At 40.5% G+C, this 21,253-nt stretch overlaps 1 protein-coding gene across 4 annotated transcripts in view; it reads left to right on the forward strand.

Annotated features, from left to right (window-relative positions):
• CERS6 (ceramide synthase 6) overlaps positions 1-21,253 on the forward strand; it is a 135,197-nt gene that overhangs the window by 42,137 nt on the left and 71,807 nt on the right. For all 4 annotated transcript variants that reach the window (XM_026094003.2, XM_026094009.2, XM_026094017.2 and 1 more), the window contains exons 2-3: positions 66-171; positions 2,510-2,640. In XM_026094003.2, the coding sequence (XP_025949788.1) occupies positions 66-171; positions 2,510-2,640 (237 nt within the window). The remainder of the gene's footprint in view (positions 1-65; positions 172-2,509; positions 2,641-21,253) is intronic.

Genomic DNA, 21,253 nt, shown 5'->3' on the forward strand with positions numbered 1-21,253 from the left:
CAGTAATGAAGTAAATAACTGAAGGATTTCACCTGTTCTTTTTTTCACTCTTCTTTTTCTTGTAGGTTCATTGCTAAACCATGTGCCTTAGGCCTTAAAGTCCAAGCCAATGGACCACAGAAAGCTCAGCCCAATGCCATCCTGGAAAAAGTTTTCACAGCCATTACAAAGGTATTTGCCTAAGACATTTGCCTTCTAAAGTGACATGGTGCTATAAAATAGGTCTGAACAAAATAAAGCTATCTGCTAAATGTTGTGCTGCATTTTTACAGATAAAATCAGAATATGCAAATGTCAAGATTGTAGTTGGCATGCTAGCCAGAGCAGTTGCGCATCTCTTCATGATGTCTCCTGTAAGCTTTTAACCAAAAAAAGCTGTTACAGAAACACTTCATAGGTGCCATATGGCCACTTACTTTTTTTTTTTTATTCCTCCCTTTTAGAAATTTCCACAAAATCATTGTGTTTTGAACAAAGAGCAAGTTGTGAGCCAGTAAGATTGGCCTTACTGTGTTTTCTGTGAAGCTTTAAAGCCAATTCCAGGGGAACTACTTGAATGCAGGGCACTGGTGGTTTGCTGACATCCTAGCTGCTTGTGTTGTGATGAATGCCATTTGAAATAAGGGGAAAAAAGCTAGAAAAATGGGGGGGTTGACTGAATAGTGTCTTAAAGCTTGCAGATTTTTCTGTAGAAAATGGCAGTTTTTCCCTGCTGCTTGTGTCTCTGTCTCTACAAGTCTCACTGTTTGAGATCGTAAACTAAACCTTTACGATGTCATCCTGACAGTGCTTTTCAGGCAGCTGGTACTTCCCCGTAGCATTGAGCAGTGAGAGCAGAACAGTGATCAGGTGTCCTTTTGCTACTCTTAAACACCTCAGCAGGCAGCGCCTTTGTAGCACAAAGGCCTTCTGAAGCCTAAATATTGCAACAACAGCTCCTTCTCACTTCAACTTCAGGCTGCAGCTGAACGCACCACAATAAAGGCATTAGCTTAAAGTTTTGGAGATGTATTAAAATCACAGAGGGCAAAATTAGTTTCAGTGTCAGGGACAGTGCAATATGCCATGGACGGTACTCTCTTGCTTACATGTCCTACCCAGGACAGCCTTTGTGCTTGCCTTCTCTCCTATTCCTGGTGATCCTGTTCTCTCCCAGACTCGGCTGGAGAAGGAATGAGATTTTTCTTTTTCCTTGCCAAATCTGCTAGTCCCATATAGAGTGTATGAAGTCATTTGACTCCTGTGAGTCATGTCGTGAGTTACACACATCTTCCCCCCAACCAGAGCAAGGAGAAGAGTGGAAAAACTCCAAAGGAAAGCAGATACTTTCTTGCAAGAGGTTGCTGGGCTGTCTGGTAGCCACTCTCAAAAAGAAACTGGCCAATTTAGCTAGAAGCTGTATTTTGAGAGTCACGTGTAACAATTCTGTCTAGTTAAGTTCCCAATAGCTATATGAGTTATTTATCTAAAGTCACTGAGAGTGACTTTTCTCAATCTTGCATTGAGAAACAAGTGACTACTTTGGTTAATTAAAAATATTTTCATGAGAAGGGAGGGGAAATACTTCCCCCTTTTCCTATCTCATCCTTTTCCCTTCCCTTCCTGTTTTCTTCCCTGGAGACTGATACGTCAAACTTAAGCCTGAAGAAGATTTTACTGCAAATTTGCTAATCCGTAGACTCTTAGAGGGTTGTAGAAAGAAAACTTCTAACAATGTCTTTATTGTGGCAGCTCTTGTATTTCATTCACTCATGCAAAATTGTATATGCAGAACTGCTGTGCAATTTGACATGTGGCCTGTACCGTTCTTCTCTGTACAGTATTCAAATCAAGGATAGTTTAATTTTCTTTTGCCATACCTCTGCACCAATTTGCAGGGCAGTGCTGCTCTGAGGGAATGAGAGTTCTGCATTCACTGCTCTTGGGAATAACTGTGTGTAGCTAATTTTATAGAAAAAAATTCTGTCTCCCTGTTGCCAAGGTGATTTCCCTTTTGAAGTTGTCGCTTTGTTTAATAACCTCATTCTGTAACATTAACATGCAGAAACATGGGATATATCCGCTTCTTTCCATGTCAGTCAAATAATCTTCCTGTCGATAGGACAAAAATACCTATGCAGGAGAATGGAATGGGCAAAGCACATAAGGGGGGTTTTGTAAGCCCTGTTGCTTGAGAAATGTATGGCATTTAATCCCTACTTATCACTACTTTCCAAGTTCCATGCAAGGTTTTGTTCCCTGTTATTTCCCATAAGTATCTTATTAGTAATAGCCAGTAATACAGTATTGCAGCATATGTAGTCCTTATATGTTAGTAGTAATCACTGTACACATACTTTGATACAGGTTTGCCAGCAGAGATTTCTGTGAAAACCATTTTGTTTCTATATATCCATGTGTCTGACAGGCAATGTCTGTGTCATAGCAGACAGTTACAGTGGTTCTAAATTTAAAGTGGAGTTATTTTAATTGGAGAATGAAATAATTTTTGTCATTCTTTGTTCTGTAGCATCCAGATGAGAAGAGGCTGGAGGGTCTCTCCAAGCAGCTGGACTGGGATGTACGCAGTATTCAGCGCTGGTTTCGACAAAGACGCAACCAGGAAAAGCCCAGTACTCTTACGAAGTTCTGTGAGAGCATGTAAGGATTTGCATTCTTTTTCTGAGTGTTTTTGACCCTGTGTCCTCATCAGTTTTTCCCTTTGTCCCTAACAGGTATTTTTGTGGATCAGTAAAAAATGGTAGAAATTAGTAGAAAACAACTTCTTGAATGAGTAAACAATCTTCTGTCTCCTGAAGAATTCAAATTGTATTTTCATGTCCTTTCAGTGATGAAAAACTTTCAGAAATCAGATGGTTGTGATTATATAGTGTCAGGGTACCAGCCTGATTCTTTGAGGGAAAAATAGCCTGATATAACAGTGGCAAACTGTCTATACATCATAATGTCCGCTATGCAATTTGGGAGAAATCCGAAATGGAAGGATAAAGATAAAAGCCAACTGGGTTGGTCATTAAATCCCTTCCCTGTTTTCCTCCTAGGCTTGTCCCCCTTACTAGCACTTTTCTTTGGTTGCACTTAATTCTGAGAAACTAAAAGCACTTGTACTTTCTTTAGGAAGTTATTTTTCACCTACTATAATTTACCTCCAAGGAATCTTTCCCAGCACCTGACTGCTTTTAAAACTGGATATTTACACGTATGTTTCTTCTAGTTAAACTCCGTTGTTTTTAGAATCTTAGTTACATTTCCATGCCAACTGGATTTAACACATTAATACTTAATCTGCATTGAAGGAACATGGAAAATTAGATCTACTTAAAATATTAACATGTTTTTTCTTAAATGGGAACTGATAGACATTGAATTTATAACAAAACACAGGAACTCTATTTTCTCTGAAAGACGCATTAATTCCAAGAGTTGGCCCTCTAGCATAGCTGTGATGTTGTTCCTTTGATGTGGAAGGTCATGCATTTAAGGCAAGATTTACATGCTCCAAATCAAGAGACTTGGCAAATACTGCTGAGGCCATAAACAAGCATTGGCATTATCACACCCGGTTGGTCAAGTAGTCATGTTACTGCTGGCTTAAAACTCTTAATTACACTTTTTGTTAGCTGGGAAAGAGGTATTGGGTAGAAATGTCAGCAGACAGTGAGGAAGTATTATTTAAAATAGGAAGTAAATATTAGTTATTTTCAATCTTGTTTTATCTTTTTATTGATTCCTAACAATTATTAAATGTTTTCATTAAGAAATTGCAAGTAAAGAAATCCCCAAAACAGTGTGAACTAGCAGATACGTGTTTTTCTTTTACAATATACCGTTGTATCACCCATACAGATTTTCTGAGTATATTTTATACTCATTTTTTGTGTGGTTTCCAAAATACTTCCTTAAACATTATGTTCCTGTGGAGCCATACAGAAAGGTTCATAATCTGGTCTTGAATAAATTATGCATTTAGGCATTTTTTCTAAAGCCAAGCCATAGATGAAACATTATTCCGGTAGCAATTATTATTTTTATTCAACTAAGGACTGAGTAGGGGCAAATAAGCAGAGAAACTTAATTTCAGAACTCTTAATTCCTTTCGTTGGTATTTACAGTTAAAATTCACTCCATTTAATATTTAATAAAGCCACACAGGTTATGATTATGGATAAAGATGGTAAGATTATGGTAAGATTATGGATAAACCCAGTCTTCCTGTTGCTAGCAGCTGGAGATTTTGGAGTTACTCGCTATTTTTGGTATCAGTAAGGAACAGCAACCTTAATGAATTTTCTACAAGAGCTGTAGCTGTTAATGTATGTGCTTCTCTGTTTAACTTGTAAGAAAGGCTATGGAATCTGAAAAAAAATCTAAGTGTTTAGATCTGGCATGTATCAGGGGTCTATTTGGCTGCTTCTGCAAGTCAGGTCAAAGATTTCACTTTCTTACATCAGTGCCACCACATTTGGGCTGACTTAGAGGAGGACTCCTGACTTTTCCTGAGAGCACAAGGGCCAAGCTGATGACGCTCTCTTGCCGAGTTCAACATCGAAAGTTGCATGCAGAGATCAGCTGGGCGGAAAGCTTATCTCTGCCTGTAGTTCCCTCAGGGAAGTTGTGTGTGCTGAATTTGCTCATTGGAGGCATACGTTGTGGAAAACTTGTGTGGGTAACAGCTATGAATGCAGACTGAAAAGTGAGGTCAAGCTGTAACAAATACATGGTTAATTTATGCTGACAGAACTAAAGTGTTGACTTCATTTAGAGCCATTGGGCATTACTGCAGTATGCGTACTTAGTGGTAATGATAATGCTTGCAGCTCCAAAAAGAAGCAAGGTGATACAGTTAAGTGGATATTCAGATTCTCTCTGCTTGTGGTTCTCAAAGTTCGGTGGGAGCTGCCTCTGAGCTCTATATGCACTGGCTGCTGTGGGAATGTGTTACTGTGCTACCACATGCGCATTGCTCTGATAGCAGTCCGGCAGTCCAGCGTGTGCCATCCCCTGGCATGCATTCTGGATACAGGCATTGGCAGTTAGTTGAAATAACGTCAGGATTATCCTCAGTATGGGTGTCAAATGGTTGTCTAGTTAAGTCCGTATACATCTACTTTGGGGCATTAAGTGCAGTGCTTCATTTCAGTATGTTTGGAGCAAAGAAATCCTCCCGTGCAAGTTCTGTAGCCTTTTCACAGATGTTTATTTAATGGGGTGGTGTTTGTGTGATGAAGAATCTGTGTGTGGGCAGCTGCTTCAGAGCTCCAGGCTGCATAAAACACGTGTTCCCATGGCAGTTGCGGGACTGTGGGCATTCCAAAGCGTCGGTAATTGGGGTGTCCATGTTGTTCAGTAGCCCTGACGAAGAACTAAATATGCCCTTATGTAATAAGCAGGCACAAAGACTAAGCAAAATGGCAGTGATCCCCGCCTACGCTTTCAACTGTTGAGCCGCTGTTGTCCTTCCAGAAAAGATTTCATTTCTGCTGGCAACTGAATTGATTGACTGTGACTTGGGAAGAAAAGTGACAGAACCCATAGCAAATGTGGAACTGCTTAAAAAGAGTTCCAACTTTTTTTTTTCCTGTTAACATGGAAACAATTCATTTTACTGCCAGCAGAAGTGTTCCTGGGGTCCAGAATGGCTTTTCCATGATGCCAAGGAGAAGACAGCTGTACAGGAAGGGACGTAAACCAGTTAAAACTGCCTTATCTTTCTTGCCAAATGGGTAGCTTTGTTATTATATAAGGTAGAGGAGCTTCAATAGGATAAAAGCTGGGAGTGAACTTCAGTGATTAGTGCACTTGACTGGGATGAATGACACCCAAGATCCAGGCCCAAACAGACTAAAATAGGGACTTAATCACTAGAGTCCTCTCATCACAGATTTCTATCCTCTTTCCTTACCCTTCCCCCTCTTTTTCTCTGTTTTCTTTTCAAGTGATTTCAATTCTGGTCCTAAACAAAGTGCAAAGAAACTTCAAAACCTACACATTTTTTTTCAAAATGGAGTAATTCCTTTCCTGCCAACCTTCGTCAGATGTCCTGGGAATTAGCAGATGGTGGTTATATGAATAAAAACTCAGTAATAAAAATCTCTTGTCTATAGACAGTGCCTGTAAAACAATCTTTTGGTGAAAATAAATGACTTTTCAGGGACCTTAACCAGGAATCACCCCATCTGATTATGGAGTTGCTAGCTTTTAGTAGGGAGACCTTTAACAGTGAGACTTTAGTGGTATCATGTACCTGCTTAATGTTTCAGATGTTATGTTGATGAGCATCTGTACAAAACATGAAATAGATGATATCACCAGGTAGTGACTCACAATCCAGTGTGATTGAAAAAGACAATAAATTGGGTGTTGGTGATTTTTTACTAGCAAGTAGATGTATTGTTTCTTAATGATTTGATTATTCTGACCTTAAAGTTGGATTTAGCAGCAAGATTTTTTTGTACCCGCTAGGAAAGGCATCAACCTAGTACAATCTCAGAATCTAATGCTAAGGTGTGCTTAGGCGCTTAGCTTACTTTGTTAAGGTTACTAAGCTTAGCTAAAAGGGAGAGTTTGTGCATAACCTCTCTACTGCCTTTTTCTTTCACTTGTGGGAGTTTTGGCAGTTATGGTACTTTCCTCACATGGCAGATCCATGTGGATCCATAAAGGAGAAGAGAAAGAGGTAAACTGTATGTACGAATTACTTTTACTGCCATGTATTTCTGTTGTTTTTGTTTTTTCTTTCTGCCCCCCGTGGCTCAGCCTGACATCAAGGAAGGACATTCTTTCTCCTTAGCAAGCGCAGGATAAAGACCTTGTGCTCTGCTCCGTAAGTATGCAGCATGTGAGAAAACACAGAAAGGGTATTACCTTCACTCTTTTCTGAAGCTGACATTATTACTGTGTTATTCATGGAGAGCATCTGCAGTACTATACAAGGCTAAAAATTGTTTTCACAGAGGTCTGTAAATCTATTTATAGACAGGTGACATAAATTGGACCAAATGTTCTAAGGACTGTACTGGGGCACAGTTCTAGCACAGAAGCGCATTTAAAAAAAATCAGTGTCTAGCCATTAATTTAAAACCAGTGAACAGTTCCCAAAAATGTTTCAAGGAGGCATACTGCATTTGAATATAGTGTAATGGGAATTCCGGACACGAAATAAGCTAGGGAAGAAACTGAAAGTGAGAATGGGGAAAGGATTTCGGGGTAAGCTGGGGATGACTGGGAGAGTGTAATGCTCAGAAAGGCATGAATAGTGACTTTTCTGGCTGCCAGGTAGAATTTAGGACCCAAGAATATTTTTGTTAATATATCCAATGTCTGAAAGCCAAAGTGGAAATTCCCAAAACATTTCCAGGTTTTTCCCCGTGTCACTGTATTTTGCTGCTGGTCACACTATCAGTACGTAGGAGGTGTGTGTGTGTGTCTCTTTTGCGTTTTTTTTTTTGGTACCCTGCTTTCTTGTCTGGAGCAAAGGGAAAAAGCCTATGAGCCCTGAGTTATCAGCCTGAGACTTTGGAGTGCCATCAGGCTCATGACTTGTCTGTCCTGTGACTATGTTGATGGAAGTAAGTTGCTTATTAGAGATATTTACGTGGTTTCCAAGGAGTAGCTGACAGATACATATGGTCAAAAGATTTCTTTCTTTCTTTCTTTTTTTTTTGAGTTTATGCAGCAGTCTGTATGTGAAAACATGGAAATCTGCAGGCTGAAGAGCGAAAGATTTTTTTTCATTCTTCTCTAGAGGAAGTTTGGATACTAAAGTATCTGTAAGTGGGGTGTCTTTTATTTTTGATATAGGAGAAAAAAAGAGAGTCATTCTCTTGCTTCCTAGCCAGAACATACTCTTTTCCTGAGGAAGTGACAATGTGTTTATGCGCATTTCTTTTGGGGAGATTTTATGTTTGTGTATGTATATGTATCTGTGTGTGTGTGTGTGTGTGTGTGTGTATATATATACATATATACATATTTACACACACAAAATATTTTTTTCACTTATCATACACATTCATGTGAAATTCTTATGCCTAGCTTGCAAATTCTTGGCCTTATTGCTTTTCTTGACTAGCAAAATAATACTCTCCCACAAAACAGTAGTGGAAAAATAACCCTGCAAGGGAAAAAAGTGAGACAGCTGCTTGGTTCTTGAAAATTCTGAACTGTGGTGATACAAATCTTAACAAAGTGCCTAAAAGAGTTCACCAGTCGCATTGCTTTCTATGCTGCAGTAAAGCACTAGAAAATAAATGGGTGTCAAAAAGCTTCTAGCTCTGAATTTTGAATAGCCTCCAGCCCTCTTAAGTCTGCCACTAAAATACTGCTGAATACAATGATCTTTGAGATGCAAGCCAAAATATGTGGTAAATGGTATTATGGATCCGTTTAATTCTGATTTGTCAATACAAATTTTCTGCTGCCTCAGTGTGACATGCAGTGGAGTCCTATGCAGTATTTCATAATCAGAAAAGAGAACAAGGGAATGAGTCTATAAAGCAGTGCTGCCAGCTCTGGGGCAAAGCAGTGCTGCTAGCTCTGGGGCAAGTGGCTGTCACTCTGCTTTCTGAGTGCGAATACAAAGTATATGTCTGAAATGGGAAGGACCTGAGCCATTATTGTAAGTGCAACAGTTTTAGTTTTATAGTAACTACAGGCAACCGATCATGTGCTTCTGTATCCAGGCTCTGTTGTGCCTTCCCTTTCTAATCCTCCTCGGGTGGATCCATTCTAGCAGGTGAGCCTGCATCCACGCTCTGTGGAGTATCTTTAAAGGGCTGCTGGAGACCAGATTAGCTGCTTGGCCATATTATTTTATTGTTGGAGCGTGGTGAAGCTGGCTCTAGATTGCTTTAGCTGGCATACTTGGGTGTCACTGGTGCTCTAGAGAAATCTTCAGAGCACATTTACCTTCCTTGCAGGTGGCCTAACACTATAGGCTGTGCGGCTTTTTGTATTTGTAGACATTTAAGATGACTCGGAGTCTTTCCACTGATGACCCTGTGGTTTCTTCCTAGGAAGCTTCTCAGGCTGTTGCATGCTTCAGGGGTACATTGAATTTGTAAACTGGCTGAATGTGTAGACCTACTGGGGGCCGGGAACGCCTTCTGCGATAGTGTGGGCTAAAGAATTATTACTCTGATTTCAAGCTGATTTGGGATCTGGTTGACTTTTTTTCCCTTCATCTTGCTGGTCACTGGCAAGACAACTTAATTTTCCAAGTTTTTTTAAATCTCTGGGGCAGGATTCACCTAGCAAGTACAGATGAGTTGCTGCTGATGCAACTGATGTGCGTATATTTAATGTGCACATGGCGTAGATCTGATAGTGAATATGTGTCTGACAACGCTTGAGGTGGCCATTCACTATAATGATGGGGCCACTGAAGCCATTTATCCAGTTACCAGTCTTAAAACGTCTTTCTTCTTCCCTTAAAGAATGGACCCCCTACATCCCTTCCCCACAAAACAAAGACTCAAACTCAGGATTGTGGGTAAGGAAATTTGTGAGGGGTTATAGACAGGAGTTAGGATAACTCCGCCTGAAAGCTGACCTTTGAATTTAGCCCAGAGATTAGACTTTTTATCTTTTGGACCAGTCTTCACAAAGGAGACAAGTTCTAGTTAATAGTTAATTAACCATGACATGACAGGACTGTATGACAACTGCTGTTCAACAGTCATAGAACTATAAAATTTTCTTCAATTTCCTCTGCTGTTTTCCGTGGAGCAGGAGTGGCTGTTCCTCCCTACTACCTAGCATATATGACGCAGAATCTCTCCACTGCTGCTCTGCTCTGTTCCGTAGATCCAAAGCTGATGGGGCATTCTGGCAGCTGTGCCTGGCTCTTTAAAGAGAAGAGCAGTTTTAGTGGGAGTAATGTGCTGTGTAGCAACCCAAGCTGTTGTATAAGCCTTTATCAGAAGTAAAGACTACTTTAATGATGTCTGGGAAGGATTTTTTTATTTTTTTTTCCTCTCTGTCTTCTGGATGTCGTGTAACCAGTACTACCTTTCCATTGAAAGATAAGGGAACTTCATGTCTCCAATGAATCCTAATACCATATAGATTTATTATAGATAGTTTGCCATATAGATAATGTAAATTAGTGACTCTTAAGTAGCCTTAAAGTGCCCGTATATCAAGAGGGGTAGTCTTGCTTGTTTTTTTAACCACATAAACCTGACATGTGATGTAAGGTAGAAGAAATGCTAGTGAAAGGACAACTGATGACAAAAGTGGGTTCTTGGTGTTATCGGATCTTATGAGGTTCTTCTGTTATAATTCTCATGATGTTGTGTCTTTTTAAAAATAGAAAATTGAAATTTGCAGCTTTCATTTAATTAAAAAACCCTATCTTTGCCTTCAAAATGGCAAAAAGCTAGAAAATCAGGGTGCAGCTTCACTGTCTTGCTCTGTTTTGCCCCAAGGGGTCTCGTCGCCAATGGTCCGTGCTTCATGAATACCGATTTGCTGCTGGGCTTCCTTCTGACATGATGCTACTACCTACTGCCAAAAGGGAATGCAGACTATTGAAAGGATGATTCATTGAAATGAAATTCACTCCAGGGTCTGCTCCAGACAGGTGATATGGATACAAAACTTGCCAGATGTGGTTCTTCAAGCTGAGACAGTCTTGTTATCTGAGGAGGGCTAGTGCTGCCACATTTTTCCTAAGGCATGCAACAGATGTTTGATGTCAGGCTATAAAAACACCATTCTGGCAAGTTATAATACAGCCCTCTCAGTATTTGAGAAACATCAATCTTTCTTGGAGGGGGAAAAAAAGGAGGGGGGTAACAGAAGATCATATGTTTCGGGGTTATGAGTGTTTCCAACGGATGTAAAGGAGAGCCTGGGCGCGAGCTAGCCGGGCTTCTTGCCCTGAGCCCTGCGGACATGATCAAGTCCGAACTAGTTGGTCTCTTGCAGCCTTAAACTCTATGAAACGTATGAGCGAAGATTCACATGTCAGATGATATGGATTTAATGATAGTATTAGTGTAAGGCAGGGGGACAATGACAAAGGTTAGCTTTTACGTTAGTCAGGCAAAGCTGTTTTTGAAGGGAATAGAACTGTTCCTGGTGAAGTCTGTAGAGCGGGTTTGTCTGTGACCATTGAACTCCCCAGTCTACTGTCTAGATTGGTGTGAGCAGACTAAACTCTTCCATTGCCATTTTTAAATAGCAGAATTCATTAAATATAACATGAAAAGTGTAGTGACTATAGATATTAAAAGGATGGTGCAGGAGACAGACAACAGAAGAAAAAGAGGGAGAGGGTCACCTTAGTACAAGATAAAAGCCTGCAGAAATATTAACTTGTATAATGAAAATAAAGGGAGGAGAACAGCAATTGCCTATCTCATAGTGCAAGAACCAGGATATATTCAATTAAAATGAAAAGGCGCATATTCAAAACTGAATATTCAAAATAGTTTTTCACACCCTGAGTAATTAAACAGGACTTTCATATTTTTTTCATGGAAGTTATTGTCCTCCTGGGGCAATAATTCAGCACTAATTTGTAATTAAAGAGAGGGTTGTATTTACTTGGACAACCAGAGTATTCAGTATTGTGCTGACAAATAGATTATATCCATAGTTTGCTTAGAAACTGGTTGTGAAGACTAATCTTTCTGTAGCTGTATGGTATCGTACGTGCCAAAATGGGAGTATGGAGGGAGGGAACAAAAGACCCATGAAAGCAAGTAGCATTTATGGAATGAAAGATGAAGAAGGGAGTAAGCTGAGGTGTTGGCAGAATCAGATTTGTGAAGCAACTTGGAGAAGGAAGACACAGACTTTCAGTGAGATGTGGAGGGAGTTGGTATCTATGAAATTGTTCTAGAGCAGGAAAGATGTGACCTTCACAGGAGAACAAGAAGAATTTATTATTACCAGGTAGTAGGGATGTGGACGTGAGTCATGGAGGCCAGAAAGGTTACTCTAGTCGAAGTCATCTAGCAAGAGGCAACTAAAATGTAGAAAGTAGCGAAGATAATCTTGAAATTGATATCTATAGGAAGCATGTAAGGTTCTGTTTTTTTATCAGTTGTAGCACTGTATAATTTACATCTCTGGGATTGATACACTCAAGGACCTATAGAGCATTACATCTGTTGGCATCCCAGAGGAGGAACAGAGAGAGATGTGCCTGAACGCAAGGCCTCAGTGTAAGGTAAAAGAGAACGAGGCAGCTCTACTGAGACTGGTGTGCCTGGAAATCTAATGGTATGCAAAAAGACATAGAGTCATGAATGGGTGTATCAAGCTAAGACAGAAGTCCTGCTCCATTTTACATCAGGGTGAGGTGTTTTTCCTTGAGAATTGCATTAAATAGCTCTGTAAAATTTCTGATTCTTTCTGATATCAGGATAGGCTGACTTGAATTAATGTTTCTCTCTAAGCCACATATTAAGCCAGTGCAGAAGCATATTGACAAAGCTTTTTCATCTACTGTAAATACTCTTTTTCATATGAAGTCATTCAGAGCTGAGTTCACTGATGGTTTCCCTGCTTAAAGAGAAAGAGGTTAAGGCTGTACTTGTTGCCTTGCGTTACATAAAATATAGGAATTTGTAGCCTGAGGCCCTGGACACATGAATAAGTTAATGGTTGGCAAAACAAGCTGTCCTGATTTTTAAAGTCATGAGTACACAGTGGAGCCTGTGAAAGCAATTTTAATTCTGCCCTAACGCTTGCTCTCTGATGAATTAGGTCTAAACATCTTGCACATACTTCCTTTCCAATTCACAGCTTGCTCAGCACTCACACTTCCAAATGCACAGTCTGTGCAGTTACACCCGGCTGCTACAACATGGTTTGCTGTGGGTTTAAGCCTCCAGGTTTGCCTGTTTGAGCATCTGTATTCTCAGGCTGCGGACTATTCACATTTCTTTGGTGGAAAGGCTGGCTTATGTAGCTTAATTATACGTTCTTCTACATTTTTGTTATGTGCTTTTGTGCTGATGCTCTCACTGGCCTGTTGCTTACTTGCACAGGCTGGCTCAGCCCGTAGGTTAGCAGCATGGGCTAGCATTGCTGCTGTATGAAGCGGTAATGGCCACTTCCCTGACCTCCTCTGTCCCTGACCTTCACATTTGCCCTGCACTGTGCCAGACAGCTGGCTATACAGCTGTTTAGCAAGGCAGCACAGGATACTTGTTGGGGTTAAAAGTTGCCCTGCATAATAACATAGGGTGCTTTTCAGTCAAATTTTCTGATGTGTGTCATAACACAGTCACATAAACATGCTGGAAGAGTGTTGCTTGTGGCTGGGCAGGAAGATATGTATGCACATGAGCAACAGGAAGGAAAGATGGGGAAGACATTGATAGGACTTACATCAAACGTGAAAGCTCAGGCTTTGGTGCAGTAGAGGGGAGAAGGAAAGGAATTGCTGCAGAAGCCAGGCCCATTCTGATTTGGCAGGGTGGGAGGACTGGGAAGCAGAGCATGGTATGCCATGGGATGCTCTTAGTGCATCTCTTCCTGCTCTCAGCTCTACACAGACATCAAATGCTTAGGTTAACGATGACTGAGAGAAATAATACTTTTCCATTGAACAGCTGCTCCTATTCATATGTTCATGCCCTTTATAGAAGCTTTTCCTGTAATTATTTCTCAATTTTGATTAGTAAAATATTGGGTCTGGCTCTGCTGTTACCCTGCTATCCCACTGCATTAGAAAGCAGAACTGTTTGGCAAAGGGGAGAGTGGGTGTATAATTTGTAACTACTTATAACTTACAACTCCTTATAACTTCTTAGTATGTTGCTAAAGAGATTCTAATTAACTCTGGGCTGGTATGAAACAGACCCCAGAGTTGGGCAGTGTTAGGAGTTTCCCCTTTCCTACCTTACTGGCTATGCTTATGTATGAATCTGGTCTATGGTCTCCAGGTTTTCTTCCCCCCTGCCCCTCCGCCCCAGCTGGCATCAGGAAATCTCTGTGCCCAAACGTGGGATTAGGGGGAAATTAAAACATTGGTTAAGTGTCAAGAATCACCAGCCCTCTTTCCTAGCTGTTCTGCTGGAGCAAACAGGCAGAGATGTCTATGTTATGTCCTCAGATTATGTTCACCATGTTTTTAGGTTATGCTGTAAGCACTTTTCATTTCACATCTTATGAAATTCCCCTCTTCCCTCAAATTGGATTACTTAAAACTTTGAATTCCCTCTTCATCCTGCCTTCTGTGACACAGTTTTTAACACAATTAATAAATTTAAATTAACTCATCTGCTGGTCCTGCAAAGGCACCATCACTTAACATTATCATTGCACATTAAACAAGGTTGTTATAAATTAACTAGATTTCCTTTCTCTTGTGGTTTGTGTTTGCTCATCATTATTTTATGTTATGGAAATTAAATAATCCTTCCCTAAGTTCTAGTTAATGTGAACACTAGTTCAAAATTACAGCCACAATATAACGATTAAAGACCACTAAGGGAAAGCTGCAAAGACTGCACTAGCTGTTTGTTTGTTACAGGCAATGCACCTTGAGGTGTCTGGCTCTTGATTGCGGAAGAGGTTGACTGTCTTCTGTCAGCCTCCTCTTTAAATGAACTTGCTGAACACTGCAGATAGTTGGCTTAGAAGTGAAAGAACATACAGACAGACAGGAGATTTTTCAGTAGAGCTGTGGGGGATGTACAGCCACAAATGCGAAGGCTCTTTCTAGGATGCTGCGGACTTCAAGACGGCTTCTGATGCTTAGTAGATGGGATTCACAGGGCTTGAAAACTGACTCTTTATGGTTTGGGGGAGAATCATCTGAGATTTCAGCACAGGGACTTCTCCCAGTTCAACTCTCTGGTTCTGCTTGAAGCTTTTTTTCCCTTCACCATTTGTTAGTGTGTTTGTCTTTGATATTGATCTCTCCCATGTGGTGGATTTCAGATACTGATATCTCTTGTTTCTAAATTACCATTATGGGGGGGGTTATTTCTGTTAGCTGTAATTTTCTAATAATAAAACAGCTCTTGCCAAAGTAGAGGTAATAGCAAATACAATGTAAAATGTTTGTTATTGATTAGTAGTGAAGACCTCAAACCCTCATGGTGTTTGTCAGTTCTTTATTTCGCCTGTGGTGTTGGATTTAGGAGTACAACAGCTGAGCAGAAGGGGAAGATGGCAAAAACACTTATTTCTCTTCCTCTATCCCCTTCACAACGTGTTCTGCTCTTTTTATTGCTTTTATGCATTCACTGAGACTCTAATAATTTTATGAAACATATCACAAGTAACTATTTATTCCTGAGGAATTATTGTCAGATTCAGAGTAAATCGTCCATTCTCAGGTGAGACACAAATTTTTGGTTCTCCAGTAAATGCAGATATCCACAAAGTTCTACTTTTATTTTCATTTAAAAAAGAAAGAGACTGACAGAGGTGAACAAAATCCTAATTTACAAGGATGCTTGTATTCTGTTCTTGCTGTCTTCAGAGTTGTTAGCTGTTCTGCATGTTTAGAACTAGCAAATGGTGTTTGCCAACTGTGTGTAAAAATGCACACAGGTTTTGTCCTACTGGAGCTCTCCGGCGATGCCTTTTGCAGCAGGTTGTCCTCTTCCATAGGAAGTAACAACCAACCACACAGACTCAGTAGTCCAACTGATTTCTTATCTTCCCTTGTTTTAGTCTCTGCCACAAGAAAGAAATCTGAGTATGATGGCTTCTTCACAGGTTGCTAGTCAATTGACCTGTATCAAGATAGCTTGCTCTCTGAAGTACGGTGGCAGTAAGTTCTTGTTTTATGTGCAGCATGCAATGAATGAATTGGCATGCAAGTCTTTCTTCTTCTCTTCTCTCTCTCATATATGTTGTCACACAGTTTTATACTATGTCTGAATACCTTTCGTTTTATGGATACGCGGACTCTGTTCACGAAGGCACAGAATTACAGAGGAGAGTTAGCTTCCACAGTGTTAATTATTTTTTCCTTACAGGCATTTGACTACGTTGCTTTCTGTATCACATCACGTAAGCACAGTTACTTGCAGGTTAAGTATTCTGGGATCATGTCCTGCAAATGGCTGAAGTCAGGGCTATCATGCAGGAAATGTTCAGTACAAGATTCTGCAGAAATTATGCTTTGAAATATTTAATACTATTCCTTATGCTTATGTTTCCTGTTAAATTTGCTGGAGTTCTGGCTTCTTAAGTTTTGTTCTGTTACTGGTGTGATGACAGCACTTTTGCATGAAAGGTGTTACAAAAATTTTCTGGGCATGTTTCTACAGTGTACTTGAAATAGTGAAGGATAAGGTAGATACTAAATTATTTTATTTTTTTTTTTAAGAAAACAAAATCTTTGTTGCAAGTCTTTGATAGTGTTTTTTTTCTAAAGTTGTGATGCAACAAATCATGGCTGGAAGGTAGGGAAAGGGGAGAATATAGAAGATTAAAAGCAAACTCACTTCTCCAAAAGGCAGAAGGGAAAATAAAATCAAGGACAAAGCAAGGTTTGAATGAACAGTTTACAATCTTTGCTTATCCTCCTATCTCAGCTATGACAACACTGTTACTACTGCTTAGAAGACAGCAAGGTTTATCATCTGAAATGGAGGTAACAGAACGTGAAGAAATGGGAAATCCTCCCCAGGGGACTGATTTATAACCTCATAACATCAAGGGCATGTGACTGCTGTGTGCAAACTCAGTGTGTACTGGTTAGTACAATTCTAAGTATGCTACATTGTTGGGCAGTTTCTTCAGAGAAACTGAGAAACGGCTCTTCTACCTAATCTACTCCTAAAGAGATCAGTAGAAATAAGGGATCAATGCCTTAAGATAACGGATATGCCTTAGCAGGCTAAAAACTAGTCCAAGGCAAATGACATTATGCTACAGGAAAGTACATTCAGCATAAGAAAAAATGAAAATAACTAAAGCAAGTCAGTCTTAAGAAGGTAAGTACCTCTCAGTATGTTGCTTTGCTTATATATAGTGGCCATCATGGCTAGGACAGCATTACTTGATGAAAAGCAGATGCAGTTTGGAAGATTTTACGTTTTTGTTCTTTTAGAACTGGAAAAGAGTAGTACAGAGAGTGGCTGTTTGGGGGCTGTGAGATTACAAGCAAGAAAGGAGAGCAGAGATTCAGGTTCGAAAGACCTGTTTCCTTTCAAAAGCTTATGTAGCTTCTGTTGATGGCACGTGGTTAAGGGGGAAGGTAGTTCTGTCAGTCAGAGCACAGGGAAGCGTGCATGGCAGTGACTTCTGGGTTCTCTATGTGCTTTCCCGTGTGTTTTCAGATGAGATCTCGTCTTACCTCTTTGTAGGGCAAGGTTTGGTGATGCTCTTAGATCTCTGAGGCCCTATCAGGGGTTTATTTCATGTTGCCCTTGGAGCAGTCAGAAGAGAACAGTTGCATAACTCTTAAACAGAGGCTACATAACCTAGAAGGAATTACCAATAGACCTGTTACACTGTGCATCTTTTCTGGTCTAATTGTATAAACATGCTTTATTATTTATAAAATTGCATTGCTTCAAAATTTAGTACTGTATTTCTCTTCCATTTTTTTTCTGCACTACTAAATTTTGCTCTTAAGACTTTCAGAGCTGCATTTTGAGCATACAGATTTAGGACAGTACTGATCTCAAGTGGCACTGTAATATTAAATATTAAATAACTGTTTCAAACTGCAGCCAAGAGGAAAATCAGAAGACAGCCAAATCTTAAGCCATAAAATTTAAGAGCAATGAAGATTTCTCAATTTATTGTACCTACTATTTTGCATATCTTGGGGAATGGTGAGCTGTCTATAGCTATCTCCTTCCTCAAATAACTTCTGCTTAACGATAGTTAAGCAGGAATATCTTTATGTATTGTATTGCATCTGTCAGGCTCTGCAAAAATGCTGCAAATTATCATTAAAGAAATCTTGGGAGGCAGAAAATTGGAACAGTGAGGCTGCTGTGATGGCAAATGCCTTGTCATGCTTGCAGCTCTGTATGAGACTAGTTAACGAAAACTAAAATAAGCAAAGATTTAATGGAGGGTAGTGGAGGTCTGTTCAAAGTAGAATTTTATTTCTGCCTGCTTTCTGAACCAGTGCAAGACATGCCATGGGGCTGTCATGCAGGCTAACTGAATTTCTCATCTGCTCTGTTTTGGGGTTTTCAATGATCTGAAACACATACAGACATGAGTCTGAGATTGGACTAGGAACAGAAATTCTTCAGGAGTTATCTGCCAAAGTCTGCTGTGCAAACATACATCCATACATATCAGGAAGTATGCCGCATAGGTTATTAAATTATCTTCACCCTGTTTTATTTTGAGCACTGCCTGGAAAAGAATTGGAACTCTGATTTTCTTAATTCCTTAGAAAGCTGATGCCCCAAACAAAGGTAGCAATTTGTTGCTTAATCCTTCTAAGTAGTGATATAGCCTCCCAAGTATTAAAACTTATCCACCGCAATTCCCCAAGTCTTCTGTAAGATACAGTGTTTACTGTTTGTGTGTATTAGGGCTTTGATCAAGGAAGGCAAAAAAAGAAAAATCATTTTTCAGAAACTGCTCAGTGGTGACTCTGCTTGCATTGGCATAGCTCTATTGTTCTCGTACCTGGGTGATAAGGTGCTGTTATTGGTTTAAAACAGAAAGATTGCCCAGAGTAGAATGAAACAGAGTATGAAGTGAATTCTCCCATGTGGGATTTGAAAGCAGAATTTTGTGCAAAAGCTACTTCTGTAAGATCAAGACTTGTGATACAGTACAAAGATGTTAAGTTTCAATTTGCGAGACCATTAAACATTTAAGGTGCTAGTAGTCCTCTTAAGTTTTTGATGAATTAAGCCTTCCTTTTCTATGCTATTTTTCTTGTATTTTTTTATATGGTTCATTGCCTAAAAACGATTTCTTTTTTTTACCTAAAATGGGAGCTATAATAGTTCAGGAGGCAATGTCACGGATTCCAGTAAGTTGATCCAAAAGTTTGCAGAGTCTCATGGTTTTGGGACCATGCTCTAAATGTCTTAGACATCTAGTAACATAATCAGCTGGTAAGAATGTGTACTTTTAGCCATGTCAGGAACAGCATTAATTGCATTCAGTCCCCTTCAGTGAATTGGAAGAGTGAGGGCTCTGGTACTGTGTGTAGAGAAACAGAAAAATGTAACATAGAACTTAAAACATAGACTGCCTGAAGTCATAGTAGGAATATGGGGAGTTTAGCAATGCTTCCCCTTAAAAGAAGTCAGCATTCAGTATTGTTTAAGCTCAGGCTCAGAAGTGTTCCTTTGAGCTCTCATAGTAACTCTTCATAGCCATAGGAAATCATTGCAGCAAAAACACTCTCACAGTCTCTGCAAACCATTGCAGTAGGAGTGCTACATGCTAGCCCAGTTCAGTCAAGCAGTGGGGACTTAAATGAAGGAAGAACAAACTGCGTGATTGCAGTTCAAGCCCTCTGAACTTTTCTGGAACCAAAACAACTCGGCTGCGTGCTTCTGGAGTCTGTGTTAGACTTAGGTTGGCTTTCAGTGCATGGTTGGCTGAGCCCAGGGCACTGTCAGCCACTTCCACGTGTTCAGCAGAGGGTAACTGAGAACACCAGATCTGAAACTTCACTGTAGTGAATTTCCATGGGAAAAGCTTAAGGGATCAGCAGATTAAAAAGTACTGAAAGCCACTTTCTTTGTGATGAGCCCATGGCTAATAGCTGAATATGAGTTTTTCTAGAACTGCTTAATGTTAACCATTTTGAACTGTAGCATTCTTAGGTTATTGTTTGTGGTAGTGATTGTAGCAAATCAGTTGAGAAAGCATTTCTGTAGATAACAGCTAAAATGCTGGAAGCAAAATGGCTGTTCGTTATGTTTTTAATTTCTTATTGCTTATTTCTTATGTTTCTTGTTTGCTTGTCAAAACTCACTGGATGAGTGTGCATCCTTGCAAATCATTGCTGTGCCGCAAGCACTGGTAGCATATGAGCCATAAGCAGTGTGCGCGTTGGAAAGTGGATATATTCTGGCTGGGTTATTGCTGCAAGGCAGAGGAGGCTCCGCAGGCCTATCCGCACGTGTTCTGGGGGCGCTGGCAAAGGCAGAAACGCAGGGGTCAGCTTTGGGGTAATGGAGCTAGCCGCTGCAGTGTACAGGCTGTGTTTGTGCTGTAGCATCGACAGGAGCGGGAGATGAACGTGCTGCCTGGGGCATGTGCGCGGGGCAGCCTTAGCGGCACCTGCAGCTCAAGGTGGGCGTTTGTGCTATACAGCAGCTGAACAAGTAAGTCTCAACTGATACTGGGGTTACCCCTTACTTACTGGGGTTAGCCCTAACTATTGCTGTTAACCAAAACATATTTTTATGACCTATCACACCTTGCTTCATAACGCAGTAATGTTTAAAGGCTCTCCTGGCAGGTGTAAGTGGGATAGCAGTGCTGTGTGGCTGCCTCCGGCTGCCAGGGGAGCGGCGAACGCAGCGGCAGGATGCAGGCACCCATCCACGGCATCACCAGGGCCTGCGCAGCCTCAGCCTAACGGCTGCCTCGCCACAGCCCAGCAGCTTGGTATCGCTCTTTGGTGCGAGCACATGCACAGGGCAAGCTGCGACAGGGTACACCTCCAGCTGCTGTGTTCAGAGCCTGTCTGAACAACTTGAATACAGAATAAAAGAAAGAAAGGGAAAACTGCAGGGGCAGAGAGGTCTTGTTTCTTTCCAGCCTTATATATCACTTAGTCATGCTCCACCATGGACTTACAAGCTATTTGGTGTATTTTAATTCACAGTTGTCAACCTAAGGCTCTTTTCCTGAGAGAGTGCCCATGCTGAACACTGCTGGGCAGCAGGTGCATAGGCAGGAGGGCATCTTTCTGACACAGAGAGCTGACAAATCTGTCGAGCTTGGCAAAGTGTGTGTGTGTGTGTGTGTGTGTGTGTGGAGTTGCTTCAGTTCATTAATGTCGGATTTTTGGAACAAATTTGGAGTGAAATTTTAAGGCCACCATTCAGCAGTGTGATAAAGTCAGCATGGTTAGGGATATGCCTGAAATCAATGTGCTGACTTTTAAGTGCTTGAAGTTAGACAGGCACTTAAATAGTTTTTGCTGAATTGGGCATGACTAGATAAATGAGATAAATTGGGAGAGGCTCTCCAACTCTTCTGTCGTCTTAATGTTCTGCATCGTGCTGGAGCATCTTTAAAATTTCATTAGTGGCCTAAAGTTGAAAGGATTGAGAGGTTAAGAAATTCTGTCTGTACCCTGGATCAAGAAGGCATGTGTTGAACAAGAGCAGTT

This window comes from Dromaius novaehollandiae, chromosome 7 (genome assembly GCF_036370855.1).
Source record: "Dromaius novaehollandiae isolate bDroNov1 chromosome 7, bDroNov1.hap1, whole genome shotgun sequence".
Classification (NCBI taxonomy): Eukaryota; Metazoa; Chordata; class Aves; order Casuariiformes; family Dromaiidae; genus Dromaius; species Dromaius novaehollandiae.